Source organism: Schistocerca nitens, chromosome 1, assembly GCF_023898315.1.
Source record: "Schistocerca nitens isolate TAMUIC-IGC-003100 chromosome 1, iqSchNite1.1, whole genome shotgun sequence".
Lineage (NCBI taxonomy): Eukaryota > Metazoa > Arthropoda > Insecta > Orthoptera > Acrididae > Schistocerca > Schistocerca nitens.
Genome location: NC_064614.1, coordinates 797,287,865 through 797,311,467, shown reverse-complemented (window position 1 = coordinate 797,311,467; position 23,603 = coordinate 797,287,865). Strand labels below are relative to the sequence as shown.

Below are 23,603 nucleotides of genomic sequence, written 5' to 3'. Positions count from 1 at the left end.
ACGGTCGCAGGTTCGAATCCTGCCTCGGGCATGGATGTTTGTGATGTCCTTAGGTTGGTTAGGTTTAACTAGTTCTAAGTTCTAGGGGACTAATGACCTCAGCAGTTGAGTCCCATAGTGCTCAGAGCCATTTGAACCATTTTTTGATACTGCGTGAAGAGTTTGACAGAGCACTGAAAGACCTGAGTCGCAACAAGGCCCCCAGAGTAGACAACATTCCATTAGAACTACTGACAGCCTTGGGAGAGCCAGCCCTGACAAAACTCTACCATCTGGTGAGCAAGATGTATGAGATAGGCGAAATACCCTCACACTTCAAGAAGAATATAATTATTCCAATCCCAAAGAAAGCAGGTGTTGACAGATGTGAAAATTACCGAACCAGCAGTTTAATAAGTCACAGTTGCAAACTACTAACGCGAATTCTTTACAGACAAATGGAAAAACTGATAGAAGCCGACCTTGGGGAAGATCAGTTTGGATTCCGTAAAAATGTTGGAACATGTGAGGCAATACTGACCCTACGACTTATGTTAGAAGAAAGATTAAGGAAAGGCAAACCTACGTTTCTAGCATTTGTAGACTTAGAGAAAGCTTTTGACAATCTTGATTGGAACAGTCTCTTTCAAATTCTGAAGGTGGCAGGGGTAAAATACAGGGAGCGAAAGGCTATTTACAATTTGTACATAAAGCAGATGGCAGTTATAAGAGTCGAGGGGCATGAAAGGGAAGCAGTGGTTAGGAAGGGAGTGAGACAGGGTTGTAGCCTATCCGCGATGTTATTCAATCTGTGTATTGAGCAAGCAATAAAGGAAACAAAAGAAAAGTTCAGAGTAGGAATTAAATTCCATGGAGAAGAAATAAAAACTTTGAGGTTCGCCGATGACATTGTAATTCTGTCAGAGACAGCAAAGGACTTGGAAGAGCAGTTGAACGGAATGGACAGTGTCTTGAAAGAAGGATATAGGATGAACATCAACAAAAGCAAAACGAAGATAATGGAATGTAGTCGAATGGCAATGACAGCGTTTCTGAAGAAGAGAAATTTGTTAACATCGAGTATAGATTTAAGTGTCAGGAAGTCGTTTCTGAATGTATTTGTATGGAGTGTAGCCATGTATGGAAGTGAAACATGGACGATAAATAGTTTGGGCAAGAAGAGAATAGAAGCTTTCGAAATGTGGTGCTACAGAAGAATGCTGAAGATTAGATGGGTAGATCACATAACTAATGAGGTGGTATTGAATAGAATGGGGAGAAGAGGAGTTTGTGGCACAACTTGACAAGACGAAGGAACTGGTTGGTAGGACATGTTGTGAGGCATCGAGGGATCACAAATTTAGCATTGGAGGGCAGCGTGGAGGGTAAAAATCGTAGAGGGAGACCAAGAGATGAATACACTAAGCGGATTCAGAAGGAGGTAGGCTGCAGTAGGTACTGGGAGATGAAGAAGCTTGGACAGGATAGAGTAGCATGGAGAGCTGCATAAAACCAGTCTCAGGACTGAAGACCACAACAACAACTTATTCTCGCATTTCTTTATTTATGCAAAGTGTATTTGTCGCCCCCAAATATCGGCCACTCTGGGCGATGGCACAGTTTCCCCCCCCCCCCCCCCCCCCCAGAGCTGGCCCTGGTACCTAAACATGTTTACTGATACAGTGCTTCAAAAACTGTCCATCCACCACTGGAAACAGTAAGTGGTTTTTCGATTTATATTAGTTTTGTAAAATTATTTTCACAATGTGGCTGCTCTGTAATACAACATTGTAATCTCACCATTACCAGAATTAAGCTAAATTTGTAAAAAAATAATCGATGTAGACGCTCAAAGCAGCTGAAGATAATCCCTAGTGCTAGAAATGCATCGTGCTTTGAAATAAAATCGTGATTGTGATTGAAGGCGGTTGTTCTTTATTATAAAAGATTTATTTGTGCCTTTGGAGATTTAATGCTACTGTAGTACCCTGCGTGTTAGCCTCCATGCACTTGCGCAAAGTGCTTGCAGTGTTATGGAGTGATAGTGACTTGTGGACTGTGATGTTAAAAACAATTTCACAGTAAGTGAAGCCTAAGTAGCAGCGAAGCTCGCATGTCTTACAAGCTCACATTGTGAAAAGCTCAAAATATAGATTCATGTTCTGTTGTGAAACATGTCAGCTCACACTACGGATCGAAACAACAAAAGAAGTACTGCCTACAATGGATCTAGAAGCTACACAGTGCTCAAATGGACAAGGCAAAACCAAAATTGCAGAAGTATGTGGAGATTCCAAACCATATTATAAAAATGAAAATAGAAATAAATCGACAGTTTCACAGAAACTATCCTGCAATCCAGCCAAACAAATGCAAACACTATGTCCTATTCTTCAGGCAAAAATATACGGAACACTGTGTAAATTTAAGTGAATCAGTAGGAGCAATATTAAAACTAGTGAACAAAGTCACAAAAGACAGTGCTGAAATAAAAGAAAAACTCGATAAAATACAATATGTTAAAAATTCTAGGATAGGAAAAGACCAATCAAAATCTGCTTAAAACCCAGGAATATCCATCGAAAATAAACAGAAGAAGCAGTTAATGGCTTCAGAAAAGGAACAAATTGCATAGACACTCAGTGAACCCATAACAAATGACGTAATTTCCAGCTTAGAAAAGCACAAATCACAATGAGCCTCTACTGTGAGCCGTGCTGAGGCTCACGTTTGTGCTGTTTGTAGGTTTCGCCCTCTGTTTGAGGTCAGACGGTATCGTTAAGTTGGCATGGTTGCAGTTGTTTGTCTTCTTCTCGTGTTGACTGGCGCCACTGGGTTTCGCAGGCGTTGCCTGTCCGCTAGTGGCAGCAGCGGCGGTTATCGATATGTAGTAACTGTTGTCCTATCTCTGGGGCAACGTCGTTATTTTTCTGGGTCGTGTGAGTGGGCTAGTTCGATTGGGAACTCAGGAGGAGCCAGGTCCATGCAGTGCCAGAACACGCTGGGACTGCTGGTGGCATGCATGGACTGCCGAATGGAAGGGCTGTGGTCACGAGGGTGCACGACCTCGCCGTAAACCGAATCCAGCAAGCTTTACGATGAGTGCATTTCAATCCAAGTAGAGAAACCTCGCGGTTCTCCAGTGACTTGGGTTCCTGTTGCTCCTCATAGTGTCACTGAGGCGAAGAGCAGTGAGTGGAGTGCTTGGGGCAGACGGATCTGATTAGCTCTCCTTAACTTCTTATTACTGTTTACTGCTTTCAACTTGTTACAATTTGTTAAGTTCAACCAGCGGTAATTTTTCTTGCCTGGTGGCCGCTAACGCCCCAGTTACCTGCCCTGGGAGTTAGTGTATGTAATGGCAGTGTACCTTTCCTTGCCCAGCCGCTGCTGTCCGGTAAGGTGTGTAGTTTTGACAGCTTTCTTGATTGTAGGCCGGTGGGTGATTCTTCTACTCTGGTGGTAGTGGTTCCTTTCTTGTTCTGGGTGCTCTAAACACAGTATTCTGGGGGCGTAGTGCAGACTGCTGGCTCCAGCTTTGGCATATTGTTCCATCGTTGCATTTGGTTTATCGGGCGTCAGGTACCTTCAGCAAGATTATCATTAGTCATTCGTTAGATTGCCCTAGTCTGAGTTACCATCTTGTGAAGATCGCGAAAGTGTTTGTTGCTAGACCTTCTCAGAGGTCGATTCCTGGAACACTGTCTGTGGCCCTTTGGTTCTTGTAAGACATGTTTGTTCTAAAAGGAGGTCTGATGGCCAGCAGTTCAGTGTAACGCTCCTTCAGCTCACGCCTTCTGCGGTTATAATCTGCCTCAGTACCCTTTAAGGAACTTATGTACTGGTCCTTGTGTTTTATTATTGTATTATTTATCACAATACCTTGTAATGTCTACAATAAAGGTTATATATGCCTAGCTAATAGTTATGGTCGCCTTCTGTAATCAATCTAGCAGTGTAGTGTTCATTGGATGTTAAGGGTTGTGTTACCAAGTTTGCCATCATCTTATTTCACTCATTTGATCAGCTGCTTGTTTTTTTTTTAGTTAACCTTGCTCTTTTATTTGCTGTTTCACAGCAGATTTCTAAATTTTTTATATTATTTCCGTTCCTGGCGTGTAAGGCCTTCAGCCATGATTGTGGTCATTTGCCTTAAAATTCAAATTTGGTATTTGTATTTTAGCAGTAAGCCTTTAAAACCTGATTTACTGCCATTCCTGGCGTCTGATGCCTTCTGCTGTTTTTGTGGCGACTTGCCTTTAATACTTCAATACCTGTAATAGTAAGTTGCAGCGAGTTTTAAACAATTCTTAGTTTATTGCCATTCCTGGTGTGTAAGGCCTTCTGCCCAGATCACAGTGGCTTGCTTTTAAAACATTATCTGCTGTATCTGTATTTAATGGTGATTTGCTAAATTGTAACTCACTGAAAACACTATTATTTACACAGTTGTTTATTCCTTCATTAGTAACGTGTGGTATTTTTATTTATTGTTGAGTCTGGAATTACTGTTTCAAATAAATTGTAACTGTAAAAGACAACCAATAGTAACTGATTACAGCCCCATCCACAATCGTAACTGAATCCTTCCTTCGCTTGACTACCAGATTTCATACTGCAATACACAGAGAAAAAATACGCAACAAACAAACGCTGCCTACCGAAAATGAAGTTACTGGGGAAACACTGAGTGAGCCTAGAAACTCATGGAGCGTCAGCGAAATAATGCAACATAAAACAGACAATAAAAACGTTGTGGGAAACACAGAGAAATCTCCAGTAAACGAACATTCTTGTGATATCCAGAATGACTGCCAACAAGTTCATCACAAAAAAGGAAAGAAAGTACGCTTCTATGACTCAAACAATCCACCCATGACAACTAATCAAATAAATCCATCTACAAAGTACAAACAGCCCTATGAAACCACACCTCAGAGCTCTAGACAAAATTAAAATCTCGAAATACCCATTCTTCAAATATCTGCTACACCACCAGCTAGAAATTTCAATGTTAGAAACAGGTAAACAGGCATAATAGACACAGGCGAAAACAAGAAGAACTGTATGGAGAAAAAAGGCTTGATTTCACCTGAGCAATGTTAAAAACAGCACAACTGAAAATGCAATCAGTTTCCTATGTAAAACCTTCCCTGAGTTCAATAATTTTGAAGTAGAAAAACTAGCTACAAAAGATCTAAACAGCAGTTTCAAAATTGGTGTTGACTGTGAACTAAAGGAAAAAGTAATGAACAATTCTGTATGCCCTAAGAATGTAGTATTATGGCGTTTTTTATTCCAGAGAACATTCAAGGCAGCAGTACGATAGAGCCTACTATTGAAACTGCAGGTCAACAAAACTGGAATCAGAATAATTTACCCATAATTTTAGCTAGTGTAAATGTTCAATGTCTATGAACAAAATGTGATCTGTTATCTATATTTATAGAAGATGCAAAGCCAGATATGATATGTGTATGTGAGCACTGGCTCGACAAAGAAGAGGGTGAAAATTACAGATGCATTGAATACCTAGAGATGGTGAGCTCATGGTATCGAGAAACTACCATTCATGGAGGCGTGTCTGTGTATGCCAATAAAAATCTCAACATTATTGATGTGGACCTGAGAAATTACTGCTCAGATGTGAATTTAGAACTGGTTGGCTTAGAACTAGTAAATATAACTATGATTATTGTTTCAGTGTACCATTCACCAAATGGAAATTTCGAAAACTTTATCACTAACTTGGAAAGTTGTATACATCACTTAACACACCTCAAGCCAAAAATTGCAATGTGTGGCGATCTTAATGTGCACAGAGGTGAAAATAGTACAAAAGAGAGAGCATTCTTGAATTTAGTAAACAGTCGTGGTCTCTTTATAGCAGACTTCCAACTAGGCATGATGCCTACCTGAACACCATTATTACAAATTTAGATACCTGGAGTTACAAAATAAATGTAGTTGATGCAATGATAGCAGACCACAGTGCCTTAGTCATGAAACTACAAACGAAGACTCTGGGTAACCAACAGACAAATACATGGCAATCAAATTATGTGTTTCACAGAAGAGTCGAGCCAGAAGAAAAACAAGACACTTTCAACTGTCAGTATAAACTGGCAGCAATTAATTACAGAGCAAAACCCAATGATCCCTTAAATGTTCTTTTCCAGACACTAAAAACCAAATCTGATGAGGTGTCCCCACTGATACCAAAGAAAAGCCACACAGGTAAAGCACAAGGAAAACAGAAAATAGTAATTGCTAAAACATGGTACACACCTGAGCTAGCCAATCTAAAAAACATTGTCCTAATGTGGAATGACTGTGCCAAAGCAGCCAAAGATCCAAATAATAAACAATTGTTATACAGCAATTACTTAGAGGCCAAGAGATTTTACAGAAAAAAAGGAGAAGAAGCTAAAGGGAGGGGGAATGATAGATTCATAAGAGAAGCCTATAATCCATGTAAAGTACCTGCAGTCCTGATGACTTCAACGACTACTTTATCAAAGTTATAGAAAACACTGTTGCTGAAATCCCAGATTCGGTTATAGATCCTGCTGTTTACTTACCAAATAAAACTCACAGTAAATTTGAAACATGGAAAAAAGTACATGCAAATGACATAGTGAAAATAGTAAAATCTTGCAAATCTTTGGAGAGTCAAGATATCTACGGGATGATCTGTACTGTCCTAAAAAAAAATTATTGGGGAAGAAACACACCCATTAGCAACAGCTATAAACAACTGCCTACCTGTGTGAGTTTTCCCAGGTTTCTTGAAACTTGCAATGACAGTATCAGTTTACAAAAAAGGAAACCCAGATAATGTGTCAAGTTTTAGGCCAATATCAATCATTCCTATACTATCAAAAGTGATTGAATCCATCATGAAAGATCAGATCCTAACTTATTTTGAAGAAAACAATCTCTTCAAAGATGCACAACATGGGTTCTGGAAGGGAAAGTCCTGTACCACTGCAGCATTAGACTTATTAAGAAAAGTAATTCAGGCATTCGAGGAGACAGAGTTTGTGGCACTCACACTGGGCGATCTAAGCAAAGCTTTCAACTACATTCCCAACATGATCTTGCTCAAAAAATTAAAATGCTATGGAGTGGGAGGTACAGCCCAAGCTACACTTCAGTCTTACTTGGAAAACAGAAGCCAAATTGTCAATCCAAGGAGCAACATCCCAGGAACAGAAGGTAGAACACAGTGTGCCACAAGGTTTGGTCATAGCCCCACTCCTCTTCCTCATTTTTGTAAATGATCTAAATGAATTTGGTGAGACAGTACAATTTGCGGACGACAAGGGATAATTCTGCTCAAGCAGTCATGAAGTCTGATGTAAAGTTCGATAACGCCAAAAAATGGTTCACCACCAACAAGATGAAAGTAAACAAAGAAAAAACCCAGCGTATGGTATGCAGCCTTAGAAAAAACACGTGCTCCGACCATACAGAATCTGTGAAACTGTTAGGCTTCACAATAGACCACAAACTCTCATGGAATGGACACATTGTGCGTGTATGCAAGAAACTCTCTCGTGTAATATACCTCCTACGAAGATTTAAAAAAGTGATTACAGACCAGTTTCTGATAACTGTCTACTATGCTTTGTTCCATAGCCCCACTTTGTATGGATTACAGTGATGGGGTCGTTCGGCAGGCTGCAACGATGTGCTACTCCTGGAAAAGAAGGCAATAAGAATTATTACATCGAGCTGCAGCCAGGAACACTGCAGACCGTTATTCAGAACATTGGAAATAATGACTGTTCATAGCCACTATGTATTATTATGCCTCATCCACATAAGGGAAAACCTAGACACCTACAGCAGGAGGCATAACATCCATAAACATAATACCCGCAGCAAAGAAGACATAATTCTACCAACCTGCCGACTGTCTAAAACAAGAGACAGTTTTCCAGTGATCGCTGTGAGGATGTTCAACAAACTACCTGTTGAATTGCAGACCCTGCCGCTGGACAACTTCAAGAAACAAATTGCTGAAGGTCTAAAACAATGCCCACTATACTCATCCCAAGAATTCTTTGATTGTGAAGAAAGTGAATGGACATAGTGAACATGACATAGACTATATACATTACATGTATTTGATGTTATTCTGTTATTCATTATATTTTAAATCACTTGATTGTAACTTTGACGCAGTCTGTCCAGCCACGGCTGGTGAACGACGAAGACCTGGTAATAAATGGTAAATGGTAATAGTGCAGTGTCGTGTGTGCACAGCAAGGAATCACGATCGAGTAGTTCCGCACTTGGCCACCATGAGCGCTGCGATGCCCATGCGATTCGTTTCTCCATGCCCACGGTTACTCTTGGGTTAAATTTATCTCTGTTTTTGTTCTGTTCGACTACTCTCTGACTTCGTGCTACAAAGTTTTCTGGCGTACTTTCTGATTAACACTGCAATACTGTGAAGAGGCTAACGCTTCAGTAAAGTTATCCTTGATTTACAATGTGGGAAGTAGGCTTATGTATTATAATCAATAACATCTGTCTTCCATTCCTGAACTTACTCCTCCTAAGTGTAGAATACTTGAAGCAAGAATCGGGCAGCAATTCCCTGCAAGAATCTTCACTACTCTTGACCTAATGTAAAATCCGGTTCCAACACAACAGTGTTCTTGCTGGTACGGTTTCTGAACAGTGATTGGTTCTGCAAAATGGTTAAAAGATTGCCTAAACAGATTAGTAGTTATTTATATTTACAGCACCATGATTTCTCAGAAACCTAATCATGAACAAAAACAAGTCAGAACTATTGAGATAAGAGCCTCACTTTCCGATGTACCATCATGATATTATGAGTAGAAACCATCATTTCAGATAAAAACAAGAAATAGTACTTTTAGAACTGCAACATTTGTGGTAAGGGCACCTCCAGTTGCCAGGTACCTACGCTTTACTTTCCGATGTACCATCATGATATGAGTAGAAACCATCATTTCAGATAAAAACAAGAAATAGTACTTTTAGAACTGCAACATTTGTGGTAAGGGCACCTCCAGTTTCCAGGTACCTACGCTTTACTTATAACTTAACGCGAGGTGTTATACCATCTCACTTACGTGACGTAACGTTTGTGTAGAATTAGAAACACAGCTCAAAACATACATACATATCAAGTGATCACAGGTCCCGCTGATAACTCTTTTATTAGCGTGATTGACGCCCACAGATGCTTTCTATGGTGAATCTATTTTTGTATCCTGTATTTGTGACAGGATGAGAGTATTTGTGACAGGATGAGAGGGCGTTCCGTTTTCTCTTCGTTAACGTAAGTTCTTGAGCTAAAATCCGCACAGCTACTTAAACCACCCACACCAATACTTCAGTTGACGCCATCTGGAAAACGAGTACTAGTACAAATTTCTACAGCGCGTATGGAAACTCCTAGTAGCCTCAGTAGGCGATGTTTTATAATAATGCATGTGCAAGTTTTCGTTGTCCGTCGAAGCATAGCATCCAGTGATCATTGATTGCATCATATGATCATATATATGAGCATCTTTGCCAGTGTGTACATCGCGTTTGTGGAACGAAGGGTACCACCATGTGATATGTTTGGTTACGTTGATCGTGTGATAGTGACACTTGCATATTTGTCGATGTATTTACGTGGAAGACACACGAATTATGTGTGTACATTGATAAATGTCCATGCCTAAAGCAATGATTAAGATAACTGTGATTGGAACGACAATTTGTATCCGGCACTGTAACAGCAAAATCCATTACGAAACGGTGGAGTTGCTTCGTAAAATGGCTCTGCAATCCATTAACCGTGATTATAAAGCTCTTGGCAGTGTTCGTAAGTCTTTTGTGGACAATGGGCTTTATAATAGAGTGACGATAAACCATAAAAAATTGGAAGCCTATGCTGAGCAAGCAGTCCGTTTATTAATGCAAGACTGTGTGATAGCGGTACCTACTGACACAGTTTACGGTTTAGCAGGTGCTGTTCAGAGTGAAGATGCTGTTGAAAAACTGTACAAAATAAAAGGTCGGGATGCAGCGAAACCAATTGCGATCTGTGTTAGTTCTATCAGCGAGATGGAAAAGTGGGCAGACACAAGCATTCTTCCTCCTGCCCTCTTACAGTGTATTCTTCCAGGACCTTTTACAATCGTCCTCAAAAGATCAAAAACTTTAAATGTTAAATTTAATCCTGGAATCCCGAACGTCGGTATACGCATTCCACAAGACAGATTTATAGTTGAAGTTGTTAAAAAGTTCGGAGAACCTATTGCTCTTACTAGTGCAAATAGCAGTGGAGAACAGAGCGCAATTGAAGTAGAAGAATTCTCTCACTTGTGGCAGTATGTAGATGCAGTTTTTGATGCTGGCAAAATTCCACAAGAAATCCGCACTGGCTCTACAGTTGTAGATTTAAGTGAACACGGTAGTTTTAAAATAATCAGAGCAGGTGTATCTTGTGATGCCCTGAGGCATAAGCTATTTCAGTTTAAATTATTGGAACGTAATTAAAACTTTTAGCCGCTGAGAGAAGCAGCTTGCAAGTACAAAGTGCATTGCAGAAGTATTTATTGTACAAGGTGCCAAAATGGAAACTATTGGATATTTCTGCCTTTGTGGTGACTTATTTAAGAAACCAAGTGGCATACTTCAATAATTGTGATTCTTCAGTTTTTGTAATGTCGAAGTGTATGAATTAGCTTACCTTTTTGATGATGGTGTTATCTACAAGTTATTGGATGTTGTATCATGAAGTACTGCAGTGATTTTTCTCCAACTGTTAAAATATCTACCGCATTTAAAATGAAATGGTGTGAATAACATGTCGGTTTATGTTTATTTCCAGTTTTTTTACACTCCATAATGACTTGGCATTTGTGAATTTAGGAGATGATGTAATTTTAAGTTTAGTTCCATAAGAAATATACCTGTGATACAGTTTATATAAATGTGTAAACCAATTTTTCTTTGATTTCATTCATAAGCAAGTAATATTTGAGACTGTAATCTGAAAGTTACTGCCTGCATTTCCATTTTTGTATTTATAGTGGCTTAAATACCAGTCACCCATCAATTCTTTCAATAGGTGGTGCTGGCACATATTGCTTAACACCGATTATGGAGCATTCCATGATGATTCAGTCTAAAGTAAAAGTATTTCCTCATCCCTTATCTGGTTCCCCTACAAAGAAAGGAAAACACAACAAATTTTAGAATTTTTTCCTCTCAATTTTCATCTTCAGGTAATTCAGATTTTAGAAGTTCTGGACTGGCACAAAAATAAATTACATTTTTTCTTTATCATTCAGTCTATGTAAAATTTGGTTGTTATTTGCTCTAAATGATAAGGATTGTAAACAAAATTACCTTGTACCTCTAAGTAAACTCACGAAGGCCATAAAAAATTTATAGGCCTACTATCTATTCTTGTGAATCAATTTGTAAACAAACATGGCGTAGGTTGCAATTTGTGTCACCTGAATGGAAGGGGATTAACCCCATAATTCTCTTTCCAAAATAATCCCCAAGGCATGGACTACCAATGGAAAAACTGAATATTTATATGAGGTTCAGTTGTTGCGTATTTACTCCAATGAAAGTCAATTTCCTTGTGGCTGTGTGGTTTTTTTTTTATGTACGTTTAATTGACTTCGAGACAATACAGTCTATCTTCAATTGCCTGCAGAACACAAATCACTCGTGATCACCTGCATTACATTCATTTTGCATCTGAAGATATTAATTAAAAATTATCAGCATTCAAAATAATTACAGAAAACAGTAGCTGTGGGATTTGCAAAAAAATATTGTCAGTTCTATAAAATTCTATTTTCAGGATATCGAAGTGTCATCAGATCACCGACAAATGCATGCAATTATATATAGACATTCTATTATGGTTGTTCAATAAACATTGCCCCACAATTTTTCTCAGGTCATATTTATTCTTTTAGTGACAATATCAACAATGTCTTCTATATGTACTATTTTTCGACACAGTCTCCATTACATTCTGTGGCCTTATGCCAGCATTGCATAAGAGCATGTATTCCCCATTGGAGAAAGACTTGTCCCATGCTCATTGCCATGTATTCACTGCATGAATCTAGCTCACCTCATCCTCAAAGTTGTCCCATATTGAAAATCCCTAAGTGAAAATTCAGATGAAAAGGTTTTTCCTTCAATCTTGTGATGTGTTGTGAGCATTCATGGAAACCATCTTGAGCATGCATTTGAATGCCCAAGCATCTCAAATCATTGTATACTCATTTCCAATGCTCACAATAGCTGAAAAGTCAGTTTTGATGCATCGGTCTGCATGAATAAGGGCATACGCATTATTCACAACCAGGGAGCAAATGTTCCAGAACATTCTGAATGAGGCAGATGATGGAGCTCAGTATCTGCACTTTCAGATACTTAACTCTATCCATCATCCGACAGTACTCATATCAAATGCATCATTACCATATACTGCACACAAATGTTTATGGGCATCCACCATGGTTTCTTTTTGCACAGCCAAGAACTCAATTACTGCACATTGCTTGAAATGACTGTCTTGCATAGATGCCAATTTGATGGTTCATTGTGTTTCTTCCATCTGTTGGAATTGTTTGAGGCTTTGCACACATGCAAGTGAAACATCAAATTTGAAGGTGCTAGAAGGATATTTTCCTATATACATGGGTGTAAAAATAAAAACTGGAACATTATTTGTTGAACGATTCTTGTAATTGAAATTTACAATCAAAATGCCACAGTGTGTCATATACCACTGTATTTATTAGAGAGAGAAGGGGGAGACTTAATTTTGGAACTGTACTGCTTAGAACCAGTGGAAATGTACACATAGGCATCTCCTATATTGTACAAGTATTAGATGAGTGCATGGAGGTTACCATTTACAGTAAATTCATTGTAATGGTACCATATGAGCTGATGTCATAAGCCATAGAATGTTAAGTTTACCCTTCGATTCATTTAGTGCTCAAGGTGAATTTAACTCATATGTTTGAGGCACTATAGACTTCACAGAAACTGTGACCAATATGAACTCTCTCTCTCTCTCTCTCTCTCTCTCTCTCTCTCTCTCTCTCTCTCTGTGTGTGTGTGTGTGTGTGTGTGTGTACTTCAAAATTACTAAATTTTGGCTTAATTGCTTCACAAACAGCTTTAATTGTTAATTCCATTACTAGATAGCCACTTGCGCTCACATTCATCAGAATAACGTACATACATACACATTTCCACTGGTTCTAAGCAGTAGGATTCCATACTCAGCCATCACTCCCCCTTCCTATCTTTCATAAGACTGGTGGTATATAAGAATGTACTGCACTATTTTGATTGGCTTTCATTTAGAACCCCTCCTAATAGTTCTGTAAACTCTTAGATGCATTTGTTTGTTATACTTTGAGATATATATATATAGATATCACATAAATAAGATTTTATAGAACGTGCAGTGCTTTATGCAAAACTCAAAGCCATTTTATTTGAATAATGTGTCACATTTTATGTATATGTATGTTCCTAGACACACTGCTAGCCCATAAGTAGGTTATGCAACTGACAACTTTACACAAATCAATATCTGTACTACAAAATGGATATGATGTGGATCATCAGGTGTGTGTACTATGTGTTGCATAGGTACCTGAAAATGCGATAACTGTCTTGAAATTGAATGTAAATACAGGAAATAAAAAGTGTGTCTATAAGGAAATACTTTCATAGCACTAAATTGGAAAATACAGGTCAGTTTTTTTTCTGTAATATCAAAAATTCTTTAATGTTCAAATATTCGGAAAAATAATTATTTAGAACCTTTTTGTATTTTAAGTTTTATCATTGTTAATGAAAGCAATTTTGTGTGGAAACCAAAGAAATAGTGTTAACATAAGGTGTATAGTTCGAGTGAAAAACTACAAATAAGTGTATGTCAGTAGACACACATTGCGGTGACAAATGTCATGGAATAGCAATTTGCAAATATACAGGTGGCAGTAGTATTGCTTACACAAGGTATAAATTGCCAGAGCTGTCCTTTGTACTCAGGTGATTCATGTGAAAAGGTTTCCAAAGTGACTATGGTCGCACAGCATGAATTAGCAGACTTTAAACTGGAATGGTAGTTGGAAGTAGATACATGGGACATTCCATTTCGGAAGTTGATAGGGAATTCAATATTCTGAGATCCACAGTGTCACGAGTTTGCAAAGAATATCAAATTTCAGGCATTACCTCTCACCATAGACAATGCAGTGCCAGATGGCCTTCATTTACCAACCAGCAGCAGCAGTATTATTTGTGTAGTGTTGTCAGTCTAACAGACCAGCAACAGTGCATAAATAACCGCAGAAATCAATGCGGCATGTATGACAAACGCATCTGTTAGGACAGTGCGTCAAAATTTGGTGTTCATGGGCTAAGGCAGCAGACAACCGGCGCAAGTGTCTTCGCTAACAGCATGACTTTGCTGACAGCGCATCTCCTGGGCTCGTGACCATATTCGTTCGATCCTAGATTACTGGAAAACTGTGACCTGTTCAGATGAGTCCCGATTTCAATTGATAAGAGCTGATGGTAGGGTTCGAGTGTGGTGCAGACCACACAAAGCGATGGACCCAGGTTGTCAACAAGGCACTGTGCATGGTAGTGGTGGTCCATAATGGTGTGGGCTGTGCTTAAATGGAATGTACTGGATCCTCTGGTCTAGCTGAGCAGATCATTGAGTGGGCATAGTCATTTTCAGCAATAGTCATGTTCAGCCATTCATGGCCTTCATGTTCCTAAATATGTCACGGGCCACAATTGAATGTGATTTGTTTCAAGAATGTTCTGGACAATTCAAGCGAACAATTTGGCCACCCAGACAACCCTAAATGAATTCTATCAAACATTTATGGGACATAATTGTGCACAAAATCCTGCACGGTGACGCTTTGGCAATTATGAACGACTGTAGAGGCAGTATGGCTCGGTACTGTGCAGGTGACTTCCAACGGCTTGTGAGTCCATGCCATACCAAGTTGCTGCTCTATGCCAAGCAAAAGGTGCTGCTACAGATTAGCAGGTATCCCATGACTTGTCACCTTAGTGTATTTTCTGATCTATGGACTTTATTTCGGAAGTAAACAACTTACCTTTGAAATTACAGGCACTTAATGAGAACTGTTAAAAGGGATACGAAAAATTTAAACTCTGAAGATTAGGGATAAATGTGGAAGTGCCAGAAAATAATACGTTAGAAAATAATGTAGAAGAAAAGTTTGTTGATATGGACATTCTACTTGATAAGATGAGGACCAGTTTTAAAAAAAAAGTCTCACTGAAGAAACTGACTATCCCACAATAGTGAATTGGTCTCTGCAAGAAATCTGAAATACTTTCAATGTGTGGCAAGTGCTGAATCTGTTTTAAAGAATAGTGTTTGTTAGTAGAACCTAATATGAGGAGTGATGATGCTGAAACTCTAAACAGATTTATACTCCAATTAAAATCACTTTCTGATTGGCATTTCAGAGAGTTGAGTGAAGGGGTCAGCCAGTCAGTTGTAGTTGTTTCTATTGTTAATATGCTCACACTGTTGCCAGATAGATACATGCAGTGCCCTGATTACTGTGGCTGGCTGCATGCCAACAGCACTGCCTCCCCCCCCCCCTCCCCCATCTGCCACTGCAATCTGCCAATCATGAAGTTATTCTAGTCAGAGTATAGTAATGGATTTTTATCAGCATATTGAACAGTCGAGACTTATGCTAGGTGCAAATCATATGGTACTCACAGAGAAACAACAGAAGGAAAGAAAATAGCCTAATTGATTTTGTGCAGTTTGCATGAAACATACTCAAATTTTAAAATTGAGTACCCTGAAGCTAAAGTAATTTTTTCTAAATTTTGTTCACTCTGTTCCAAACTGTGTATAGTAACAGGTGCTAATGGTACCAACAAAGTACAATATGTGATCAAAAGTATCAGGACACCTGGCTGAAAATGATGTACAAGTTTGTGGCGCCCACCATCGGTAATGCTGGAATTCGGTAATTCCCATCCTTAGCCTTGATGACAGCTTCCAATCTCCCAGGCATATGTTGAATCGGGTGCTGGAATGTTTCTTGGGGGATGGCAGCCCATTCTTCACAGAGTGCTGCACTGAGGAGAGGTAGCGATGTCGTTTGGTGAGGCTTGATGTGAAGTCGGAGTTCCAAACATCCCAAAGGTGTTCTATAGGATAAGTCAGGGCTCTGTGCAGCCCAGTTCATTACAGGGATGTTATTGTTGTGTAACCACTCTGCCACAGGCCGTGATTATAAACAGGTGCTCCATTGTGTTGAAAGATACAATCGCCATCCCCGAATTGTTCAATAGTTGGAAGCAAGAAGGTGCTTAAAACATCAGTGTAAGCCTGTGCTGTGATAGTGCCACGCAAAATAACAAGGGTTTTACTGTTGGCACTACACACGCAGGCAAGTGACGTTCACCGGGCATTCGCCATACGCATACCCTGCCATCGGAACACCACATGCGTACCGTGATTCGTCACTCCACACAATGTTTTTCCACTGTTCAATCGTCCAATGTTTACACTTTTTACACCAAGCGAGGCGTCGTTCGGCATTTACCCGCGTGATGTGTGGCTTATGAGCAGCCGCTCAACCATGAAATCCAAGATTTCTCACTTCCCCCCTAATTGTCATAGTACTTGCAGTTGATCCTGATGCAGTGTGGAATTCCTGTGTGACGGTCTGGAAAGATGTCTGCCTATTACACATTACGACCCTCTTCAACTGTAGGCGGTCTTTTATCAGTCAACAGGTGAGGTCAGCCTGTACGCTTTTGTACTGTACTTGTCCCTTCACATTTCCACTTCACTATCACATCAGAAACAGTTGACCTAGGGATGTTTAGGAGTGTGGAAATCTCGCTTACAGATGTATGACACAAGTGACACCCAACCACCTGACCACTTTCGAAGTCCATGAGTTCTGCAGTGCACCCCATTCTGCTCTCGCAAGACGTCTGAACACTGAGGTTGCTGATAGGGAGTACCTAGCAGTAGGTGGCAGCACAATGCACCTAATATGGAAAATGTATGTTTCTGCGGGTGTACGGATACTTTTGATCACGCAGTGTATGTCTCAGAAGAATTTATGAGAACAGGATTTTAGTATTAATGAGTGCCATTTAAAGACAACTATAAATTTCAAACATGTTGCTATGTGAAAACTCAACCCATGCATTTATACTGCAACACGTTTTTGTAGCAAAGTTCTGGTAAAATGTAAATACTTTAGGAGTAAAGGAGACAACCCACTGAAAAGCAGAAGTGCCGAGTCATTGGCAGGTACGCACAAAAAAAAGAAGAAAACTTGCTAGCTTTCAGAGTAATCCCCCTTCAAGTTTAGCTTGAAACCTAGCAAGTTTTCTTCTTTTCTGTGTGTGCCTGTGGCAACTCAGCGCTTCTGCTTTTCAGTTAATGGCCTTCTAACTCCTAAAGTATATATTGCAACATTTTAATGAATATGCTCCAAAAGAAAAGCTTATAATTTTGTTAGGGAGAAAGTATTTGAAAAGTGTGATGAAGATGAAACCACTGAATTTGCTCAGTGGCTTTCAATGGAGAGAACACAAATGTTTTGCACAATTGCTGACTTTATTGAGAGTCTTTCATCTAAATTGGAAAAATATGTTCCACACTCTTTAAAAAGTTGCAAGGTCTCAGTCAAAATATAGTAACGCACTTAAAAGGCTTACCTGATGTAAACATTGCCACAGTATCGATGGGACTCTCCTGGATGAAGTTCACATACCACTGAAAACTGCTTCTTGCACTTGCCCTCAAAAACACAGAGGGTAAAAGACTAGTTCATCTTTCTGTACCATACCGACTGACATGAGTAATGATATCTGTATGGTCTACATAATTCAAAATTTGTGACAGATTTCATGAATGAAATTAGTGTATAGCATTTGTTGCTGGGAGCCATGATGGCTGTGCAAGCCAATACAAAAATAAATTTAATATTATAAGCTTGTGTCTACATCAAAAAGATTCTAAGGTTAGTGTTAGTTGTGGTTATTCTTTGCAACTAGCAGTGGAGAAACAGTGTGGTGGCATGGGAGAGACAGTTGAAAAAGAGGTTCAAATGGCTCTGAGCACTATGGGACTTAACATCTGAGGTCATCAGTCCCCTAGAACTTAAAACTACTTAAACCTAACTAACCTAAGGACATCACACACATCCATGCCCGAGGCAGGATTAGAACCTGCGACCATAGTTGTCGCACGGTTCCAGACTGAAGCGCCTAGAACCGCTCGGCCACACCATAAAAAGTTTTACAAAGACCTCTACAAAGTCAAATATCATCTGCATCAGACTTGTTTCAGTTTTGTAAAGTTATCATCATCAAAGTTAATTTCTATCTTATTTTTGCAAAATCTATACGACAGACACATTCAGACCTTGTGGAAAATTTTGCAGTACTTCAAACACTGCTCGGTCCCAGTAGTTTCCCGAAGTGTAAGCCATTAATTGATTAGGAAAGTTAGTAGCAAGTAATATGAGTAGTAATGTGGAAATCAACTGTAAATACAATTTTAGAACGAAATTGAAATTCTTTGTGAGAGTTGAATCCCAACTAGATACGTAGCTTGTAAAAATTCCAAGTCGTGGAACATCATTAATATCGCTGAAGTACGTACAACAAAAAATTGTGTTAATGTTCAGTGTATGCAGACTTCAGAATCATTACCGTCTTTCAATTGGCCCAAACAAGAGGATATTTGCCTAGTGACAGTTCTTCACGTGGTTGCCATTATTCAAGCTTAGTCATAAAACACGCCTGTTGCGATTCATTCCTTGATTTTTAAACACACTACTATTTGTTGAAAGGATAACAATACTGATTATTAAAAAAATCTAAAAAGTTAATTTTACATTTATTTGAACACTATTAGACCTTGTAAAATGACCAAGTCAAAACTGATCAAAGATTCTCATAACTAGATAAATACCCGTAAGGTACAAAAACTCGCTAATTTTATTTTCTCAAGTGATAGCCCATGGTTGAAGGATTATTTTGGAAACAAATTTGGGGGATATCTTTCCCTATAAATGACATGCAATGTAATGTTGAGTGTCATTTTCTACTAAATGAAACAAGAAAAATTTAAACTCAGAATTTTTCTCTCTTGGTGAGTTTACTTATGTAATTTTTGTACAATCCTTGCAATTAAGAATACGTAACCCTCGAATTCATATAGTCATTCACACACAGTGTTTCAAATATCCTATCATGAAGGAAACCAGGATGTAGAATGAGTCACATAATAACATGCTGAAGTAACTACTCTAGGCTGCTTCTGTGAAGTATGTTAACAACAAATCATGACTGGTACTAACCTATTCACACATATAATTGAGGGATTACTTTGAGAGTGCTGTATTTCAGAACTGTCCTGTAAAACCTTGCATCTGCTTTGCATTTTAAAAAATGCAAAAACACATCTACACTGAAAGAAAGGGTATAATTTTCCATGAACATTATGACAACCAAACAAATGTATGTTTTACAGCAATTGCTAAAGCTGTAGTATTTTTCCTCTGTCACCGGCCACATAATGCTGCAATTGGTTTAACAAGTGATTTCTGGAAAAAAAAACACTGCAATTATTACCCACCCACTTTAGTCCCAAATTAAAATTAAGTTGAAGGGACAAAGAGTTGACACAACAGAGGAAATTCATGTGGAATTGCAAGTGGTGCTTAACACACCAAATTTAAGAATTTCAGAAAGCATTCGGTTCATGGCAGACATGCTTGGTTTGGTGTATGAGAGACTACTTTGAAGGTGATGAAGATGAATAAAAATCTTGTATGATTTAATTGTATTTAGTGTTAAGACGACACAAAGTTTTTAGCAGCACCTTGTACATATTTTTAACACATTCCTCAAAGTATTATTGCACTTCACATTACAGCTGTTGTAAAGTACACAATAAATATTTGGATATCCCATCATCAACGTCAATATATTTGTGCACTCTTGGGAGAACATGTTGTGTTGCTTGTCCAAGTTCCTGTGCACGTTCCCTAATGAGGGTAACACAGCGTCTATGATGCGTCCAACTAGTTCATCCCATATGTTCAACCTTTCATTTGTGCACCTTAGACCTCATCCAAACCCAGAATCAAAAATCTAATAGCATGAGGTCTGCCAATCTTGGTGGGCAGTTAATTATACTACCACAACCAAACTCCAGCAATTAGAGTAAGTGTGGTTGAGATGTGTGTTTCCTGACTTGTGTGATAAAAAGTGGAGGGACCACATCGTGCTGGAAGTACATTGCAGACTGTAGAGTCAAAGGAGTGTCCTCAAGGTGTTCAACAAATGAATTTTCCAAAAAATGCCAGTAATTCTGTCTCGCTATTCGCTCTTATAAAATGACCTAACCTATCAATATGTTACCAATCATGCCACATCCGAACACTGATCAAAAAATTAACTTGGAACTGGTTTCCACTGTAACATGTAGAGTTTCCTGCAACAATCGATTATTATTACATGTGTTGTTGATTCCATTCCATGTAAACATAGCACCATCAGTAAAAAGAGTTAATGGAAGCAAATGATGTCTGTTATTTAACCATTGACAAAAGTCCTGTGACACTTTTGCCACTGTTAGATTGTGGGCACATCATGTGACATGGGTACATGTTTTCCACATGTGATGTTTATACTTGTGTTCGTGGGACAGTGATACCCACAGAAAGTTGCCGTGTTTTGGCAGTAGAACAATGCTGCACCATTTCAACAATGTATTGCTGTTCCTGCACAGATTGTGAACTACATTTTCAGGAGTAAAGTGGGAACTTGGAAGCATACCTGTTCTTCTTGGGAAGGCTACTTGCCCAACCACAAGTACAATGTGCTGAAAACTCTGGTAAACTCTCTATGATCAGGAATTCAACATGTTGGAAACTGCCAACAGTGTCAAAAAGTGCCAGTGGTAGTCTTCGATAGCAGCAGGAGAACTACCACCGTAGAAACCGTATCTGCGTGTTAATTAGTGCTGATGTGTGGCATTTTAGCCTGTACATGTACAAAGACCGTTAACCAATGCTTCTCTCTAATACATTCTCAATACCTCATACTAATTCACTAACAACACAGCATGGACAACTGCACACTGAACAGACTAAATTAATGACAGGAAGACATCTTGAGCAAACAGCTGAAAGCAATGAGGTATGTTGGGCTAAAATAAAACATCAGAGGCTGGGTGGGTAACACATGTCTGGCACACCACTAGCCCAAAGATAAATGTACATTACGTGTGTTTCTGAAACCATTCAGAATAGGCCACATGCCCATATGAATATTTTTGCTGCAATTGAATGCTGAATGAAGTCCCTGAGTATTCACCATTTCTCCTGGAACACCCTGTATACAATACAAACAGTAAGGGTCTCAACAAACTTCCCTACGGCACTCCTGAAGTTATTTCTACACCTGTTGCCAACATAACCATGTCCTCCACCATGTGGAATACATAATTTATGATATAACGTATGTAAAGAATCCTGTTGGTTTCTATAAAACTTGGTGAATGTGCTCTTGAACAATTTTTCCTTTTTGAAAAAACTGGAAAGTTTATGGCAGTATACATTACTTCAAGTACCATGAGGGTTGTTCAAAATGTATATGATTTTTATTTATAAAATCAGTCTTTATTCAGATACAACTGTTTGCCTCTAGCCACCTTCAAAGCAGTTCCCTTCAGCTTCTATACATTTCTCTCTCACTGCAGCTCCTGCTGAAAGCATCCCTGGAAAGCCTCTTTTTAGTATGGTGCACATCTGTTCCATCAAATTTTCCATAAAGTCTTCTCTATTCTGAAATCTGGTCCTTTTCAGAGAGTCTTTTTCAGTACAAGGAAAAGCCAGAAATCACTCAGTGCTAGGTCAGGGGAATAGGGACACTGACAAACCATAGCGATGTTGTGTTTGGCCAAAAATTTCTGAATTAACTGAGAGTGATGAATGGGTGTATTGTCATGAGGAAGGTACCAACTGACTGCTGCCCCCATGTCCAGCCATTTGTGACTCAATGCTTCAAGAAAGCCATGCAGAACCTCTTGATGGCACTTCTTAGTGACATTAGTATCTTCTGGGGTGTACCCATAAATCTAGGACTCATCACTGGTGATAACTGTGTTAAAAAGCTGGGATTATTGTTCACAGTATCCAGCTTGCCCTGTGCGATCTCCGAGCAAAGTTGCTTCTGCTCACTTGTCAGCAGCTGTGGCACAAATTTTGCTGAAATCCTCCTGAGGTGCAACTGTTCCTTTAAAATGGAATGAATGGATCCACTACTAATTTTAACCTCATCTGCAAGTTTTCTGGTTATAATTTGTCCATCCTGCATCACCAGGGTCCTTACACGATCAACAACCACCTCACTTGTGGTTGATGAGAACCTACCTGAAAGTGCCTCACTCTTCACTGATGAGTGGCGATCTTTGAAGCAGTTGCACCACTCCTTTATCTGTAGCTTAATACAAAATTTGATGCAATAACGTTGTTCCACTCATTTTTTCCACAATACAACGCACACATTCCAATCCCCTTGTTCGTAAAAACAAAAAAAAGGCAGATACTTTTTGAACAGCTCTCGTACATACCACTTTGAATTAAAATGTCTACCATGTAAATGTGACTACTATACTACGGACTTCATAAAGACTTACTATACTCTGGAACATTAGGGAGGCGGGGAAGAGAAAAGCAGCCAGGCTGCCTAGGTAACATTCCAGAACTCAAAACTGTTATGCGTATTTTCAAAATTAGATCTCCTCTTTGAACAGCATGTTACAACTTTTTGTTAGCGAACAATTTTTTCTTCGGCAAAATGAGCACTTTTCTGAGTCAAATGAGTCAAAATTAGTTTCACTGCAGAGTAAATGTCACTTTTTTACACTTGGTATTGTAACCACAAACATTATCATTGTTCGTTAATTCCAACAGATCAATGTGACTGTGTAGCAATAGCTAAAATGAATAGCTCTCTAAAGGTGTAAATGAGTGCCACAGTTTTGTTTAAATTTCTAACAGAGAAACTACCATAAATTATTATTTAATTAATTATTAGTTAGAGGAAACAAATTAGCAAGGTAATTTTTCCCCCCCATCACTAAATCATGCATTCCCACCGAGTGGAACAAGTTAGTGAACCTAGTTCTTTCAGAGTCGCCAGCACAGCTCTGCTGTTGGCGCATCTAAGAGCAATGCAGAGCACCTAGGCTTGATTCCCAATACTGCCAGGAATCTTGCATAGATAACTGAAACATAGTGCAACCACCCTTGTCAGTCCAATTGAGGAGTTATTTGAATGAGTAGCAGTTCCCATGTCATCAGCAATGGCTTGGAAAGCAGGATATTGATCACATACTCCTCCATGCCACATCCAATGATTACCATATGCCAGGCCTCGCCAAACAGTGATCTGTTACCTCTCTGCCTGTGCTACTGCCTAGTGCTCTAAGTGCAGCGGCTGGTGAGGCTGAAGAGCAAGGAGTGACAGGAAAAGGAAGGCTA

General features: G+C 39.1%; 1 protein-coding gene across 1 annotated transcript; it reads left to right on the top strand.

Moving 5' to 3' along the window:
• The first annotated feature begins 9,547 nt into the window (after positions 1-9,547).
• LOC126262442 (threonylcarbamoyl-AMP synthase) lies at positions 9,548-13,733 on the top strand. Its single transcript, XM_049959098.1, has one exon. The coding sequence runs from the start codon at positions 9,679-9,681 to the stop codon at positions 10,510-10,512; it is 834 nt and encodes a 277-aa protein (XP_049815055.1). The 5' UTR covers positions 9,548-9,678; the 3' UTR covers positions 10,513-13,733.
• Positions 13,734-23,603: the final 9,870 nt, after the last annotated feature.

Coding starts and splice junctions, on each gene's coding strand:
- LOC126262442 (XM_049959098.1), top strand. CDS start 9,679: ATGTCCATGCCTAAAGCAATGATTAAGATAACTGTGATTGGAACGACA.